Source organism: Aptenodytes forsteri, unplaced genomic scaffold, assembly GCF_000699145.1.
Source record: "Aptenodytes forsteri isolate BGI_AS27 unplaced genomic scaffold, ASM69914v1 Scaffold201, whole genome shotgun sequence".
NCBI classification, from domain to species: domain Eukaryota; kingdom Metazoa; phylum Chordata; class Aves; order Sphenisciformes; family Spheniscidae; genus Aptenodytes; species Aptenodytes forsteri.
Genome location: NW_008796209.1, coordinates 1,619,728 through 1,624,241, shown reverse-complemented (window position 1 = coordinate 1,624,241; position 4,514 = coordinate 1,619,728). Strand labels below are relative to the sequence as shown.

Genomic DNA, 4,514 nt, shown 5'->3' with positions numbered 1-4,514 from the left:
ACGCTGGGGATGCCCGGGGGCACTTGGGGGTGGGGGTACCCCTGGGTCTGTGCTAGGAGCACTTGGGGTTTGGCACTGGTGGGGCTGTGCCGGGATGCTTTTGGGCCGGGAGGGGGTTTCATGGGGGTTTTCCCTGCCCCAAGCAGCGCTGAGGTGCTGCTTGGTGTGGGCACGGCGTGGCAGTGGGGCCCCAGCTGGCTCTGTGCTGGAGAATCCCTCCTGCGGGGACCGCAGCCCCGTGGGTTTATGATCTGCAGCACAGGTGGAAGGCACCGGGTGGTGTTCCCCACTGACACTGGGCTCCTAAATCATAGTCAGAGGAGGGCATTTCATGCCTTCATTAATTATGTGCTGCTTTCAAATCCCCCTCCTTATTTAGCCCGTGTCCGTGCTCAGCATCCCAGATGGATGGCAGCTCTTCCTGGATAACTTGGCAAAAGCAAGCACATCCTAAGCAGCCCAGCATGAAGCTGACAAACATGGGTATCAACGACTGCTTCTATTTCTGGCTGTGTTACTATGCTCTGAGAGCTTTTCCTTGCGTGCTTTCTTGGTCTCCAGCTTGCAAGTGGTGACAGGGTACCAGTCCCTGAGGGCTGTTAAAGTGCCCACGAAGCCAGAAGTCACTGAAGTTTCTTCCCCCTCCCTGGTGACTTCCCCAGCCTGTAGGAAAGGGTCTGAGGGGAGCAGTTTCTCAAGCCAGTTTTAATGAAAGCCCATCTTTGCTCTTCACCAGCGCCATGGGGCAGAGTAAGCCTCTGAGATAAACTCAGGGTGGATGTTATAGCTGCTTCTCTGGACTCCTGCCATCTTCTTGAAGTGGCTTGTGTCCCACCTAGGAAAGCAGATAAAGTTATTGGCCATGGGAGGATGAAACTCCCGTGAGGAAGAAGAGCAGAAAACCTGCTTCTGGCTGCCAGCATTGCTTAGGGGTGAGCAGTGGACACGCAGCTGCCCCCATCCACTTCGGGCCAAGGCTTGGGCATAGGAACATCTATGGGGAACTCAGCACTCCCTGTTTGTTCTCGTTGTTGTTTGGTTTTAGTTTCTGGGCTCAGGAATTTAAAGCCAATCACAAGTTTTCGGCAAAGCCTGGCGCCTAATTTTGGCCTGCAGGGGGTTGATGCAGTAGCAGAGTGATGACTAAGCTGGTTGAACAGCCTCCCCTCCCCTCTCCCCTGCCTCCCCAGGGCTGAAAAAATCTGCCTCAGCAATGGAGACATCCTAAAGGTAAACGTGGGGATTAAAAGGTGCTGCTGGACCTGCAGCGGGTGAAGGACAGGGCTGATTACTGCATAACGAACAGCGTGACCAGGGAACAGGTTCTTGGATAAGAGCAAACAATGACAACAGAAAACACAAGAGCAGCACAAGAAACACTGATGTGGCCCCAAAATCTGGGAGATGCTAAGCTACATGCAGCTGGGCTCAGGGGTGCCAGCAAGATTTCAGGTGCCATACAGTCCCAAGGACCGTTGGATGAGACCAAGCATAGAAACACCTGTCCCGGGAGTAAATTTGGCAACTGCTTCTCCATGGGTAACAACAACACGCTCCACAGCCCAGCATGGCAATGGTGTCCTGCCCTCCCTGGTCATGTCCACTTAGCCTGCGAGATGGAAGTGCAGCGGCTGCATCGCTGCCTGCATGGGCACTGTGATGGAACCCGCTACCCCTCGGGGTCTGCAGTCTGCACCGTCATCCCCAGAATAACCCTCTGAGCAATTTTGTGTAAAACCCTAATTAAAAGAGAGCTAGTGGCTGGCTGGCAGGCATTAGGAAAAAATACTAGGCTTTTCCTCCAGGGCAACCAGCTTGGAGTCCTCCCCCCACTGAACCTGCCTGCACCTAGGGCTCCTGTAGGGGGAGGATGGCTGGGGGTGACGTGTAGATGTACAGAACATTGCTCTGAGGCTGTAACTGCAGCATGGGATACTCCTGCAAGAGTCAGAGGAGGTAGGGTGAGCAGTGGCCTCGAGGACAAGGGGAGTCATGTCCATCCCAACCCATCCCAACCCATGGCAATCCATCCCCACGCAACACAAGGCAACCCATCCCATCCCAACCAAAGCCATCCCAACCTTACAGCCCTCTCTCCTAGTGCATGGAGATGTCTCCTGATGGCAGAGGCCCCATCAACATAGTGGTCCATCCCTCGCAGGCAGTAGCGGCACTCAGAGCAGGGGCTGTAGTAGCCCTGGAAGGGTCCCCTCCCTGTCATGGTGTACATGGGTTGCAGGGACAGTGGCGAGTGCTGTGACAGCCTGCATGGCATGTTGGCGACCACGTCCCTCTCTGCAAGAAGAAGGATGGCAAGGGTAAGGGCGAGGAGGAGCAGCCAGCCTGTCACTGGGATGGCTACTGGCACAGCAGAGGCACAGGCACAGTTACAGCTGGAGCACAGGGGCAGGGCGAGGGCAGTTACCAGATTGATTGAGGCAGGTGGGTTTCGGTGTGTAGAGCATAGGCATGCTGTGAAGGAAGGTCTCCATCCTCATCTCCTGCAAGGAGCAATGGCAGCCGTAGGATTGCCACTCTTTCTCTGCAGAGCCCAAGGTGCTGGTGGCACCCGGGGTGGCTCTGGTTTGGGGGGGTCAGGCCTTACCTTGGGCAGGAGGGGGAGGTAAGAGGAGTGCTTATTCCAGGCTGCGCTGTTGTAGGGACCCATTCTCCAGGTGAGGTATTTGTCCTCATTGACAAAAACTGGGTTGTACTTCTCTGCAACGCAAAAGCGACAGGCTGGGGTGTCCTGTGGTGCCAGGGACATGGGGGGACAGCCAGAACATCCCGACTGTTCCCCCTCTCCCTGAAACGCAATGCCATGGGGCCAGAGGGCATGTCAGAGGTGCTGCTCCCAGGGTCCTTGTTAAGGATCTATGATGGAGGTGACACCCACCACTTCCAGCTCGTTGGTCTCTTGTCCCTGCCCACACAGCCTTGGTCCTTGGGGGCTATTGGGTGCCAGGAGGGTGTCCCCCAGGCAGCACCTACCACCAGGGGTATTTAGAGGCCACCAGGGGAGCAAGCCCTGGGGACATGCGGACATCCCTGGGACAGGGACAGCCTCAATGCAGGGATGGGTAGAGGCAGCTGTGGCAAAGCCACAAGCACAAATGCCGAGGGAGTGTCCCTTCAACACTGGGGTGGGGGATGCATGATGCAAAAGGGGGGATGAACAGAGCCATTGCCAGCACCCTCAGCCCCCCAACTCCATGGGGATGTGGCCCATGTGACACAGAGGAACAGCTGGGACCTCGGCAATACCTTTGGACCTGGCCAGCCAGTACTTCTCAGGCCAGTAGGCAGTGGGATCGATGGTGCTCCTGTAGTACTCCTGCATTGCTGCCTTAATCAGCTGCTCGGGCTGACCTTGCCTTGACGGATTTTGCACTGGAGGCATCGTTAATCCCTACAGACAGCAGGGAGTGGGGAGAGACACCTGGGCCATGCGGCAGCGCCTGCCTTCGCAGCCGTCAGGGCACACGGTGAAGCTGATTACCAGGCAAAGTCTAACACTGGAGACGCAGCTGGAAATCCAAGCACCAAGCCCCCCTTTGCAGTGGGTGGGCATGGGGATCATAGCAGCACTGTGATGCCCCCCCAGAGCTTCCCGCTCACCCGAAACCGTGGGAGAGAGGGTGGCTGGGCATCACTGGCTCCTCTCCCCCTGCACCCAGGGTGTCTGTAGGCATCTGGGTGCCTTGCAGAGTGGGAGATGGGGTGGGTGCACCAGGGCTGCCAGCTGTGGGGCCAACAGAGGTTGGGAAAGGAGTTATGGGACAAAGCCAATTTCCTACAGCTGACAAAGTCCAAGAGGGCAGGGGTCTTGCGGGGCACATGGGTGCCCTGGTTGCATAAGCCATTTCTGTCCCTGCACAGTGGTGACATCCCTCTCCATGCCCTCTGCTGGCTCCCTCGTTATAATGCACACACTAACGAGGCTGCAAGAGATGAGCCAGTTTGCGGTGTGCTTCGCATCAGAGCCTGCACGCTTGTTAGCCTGTGTGTGGAAAGCTGCATGTCCACGGTACACATGCAATGTCCCACAGACACCCCCTGCAGCGAGGCCACAGCTCAGGGATCCCCTCCTCCTCCAGGATCAGGGCTGGGAGAGGTTTTGTGGTGCTCAGATCTCCCCCCAGCCCTCTGCAGGGTCCTGCTGGTAGGGAGGCCCCCCCACTTGGAGCTGAATCGAGCCTGGGGGCTGCGTGTTGGAGCAGCTCTTAGAATCATAGAATCATAGCATCATTAAGGTTGGAAAAGACCTCTAAGATCATAACCCAACACCACCGTGCCCACTAAACCACGTCCCTAAGCGCCTCATCTACATGTCTTTTAAATGCTCCCAGGGATGGGGACTCAACCACTTCCAGCTGGGGAAGCCTCTTCCAATGTTTAACCTCTCTTTCAGTAAATAAATTTTTCCTCATTTCAATCTAAACCTCCCCTGGCACAACTTGAGGCCATTTCCTCTCGTCCTATCGCTGGTTACTTGGGAGAAGAGACCAACACCC

The 4,514-nt window shown here is 56.4% G+C and overlaps 1 protein-coding gene across 1 annotated transcript in view; it reads right to left on the bottom strand.

The window, feature by feature from the left end:
• Window positions 1-729: 729 nt before the first annotated feature.
• CUNH9orf24 (chromosome unknown C9orf24 homolog) overlaps window positions 730-4,514 on the bottom strand; it is a 7,177-nt gene continuing 3,392 nt past the window's right edge. Inside the window, exons 2-7 of the mRNA XM_019474368.1 lie at window positions 3,265-3,409; window positions 2,606-2,718; window positions 2,426-2,501; window positions 2,082-2,295; window positions 1,849-1,938; window positions 730-835 (exon numbers count right to left, since the gene is read on the bottom strand). Of these exons, the coding sequence (XP_019329913.1) occupies window positions 730-835; window positions 1,849-1,938; window positions 2,082-2,295; window positions 2,426-2,501; window positions 2,606-2,718; window positions 3,265-3,409 (744 nt within the window). The remainder of the gene's footprint in view (window positions 836-1,848; window positions 1,939-2,081; window positions 2,296-2,425; window positions 2,502-2,605; window positions 2,719-3,264; window positions 3,410-4,514) is intronic.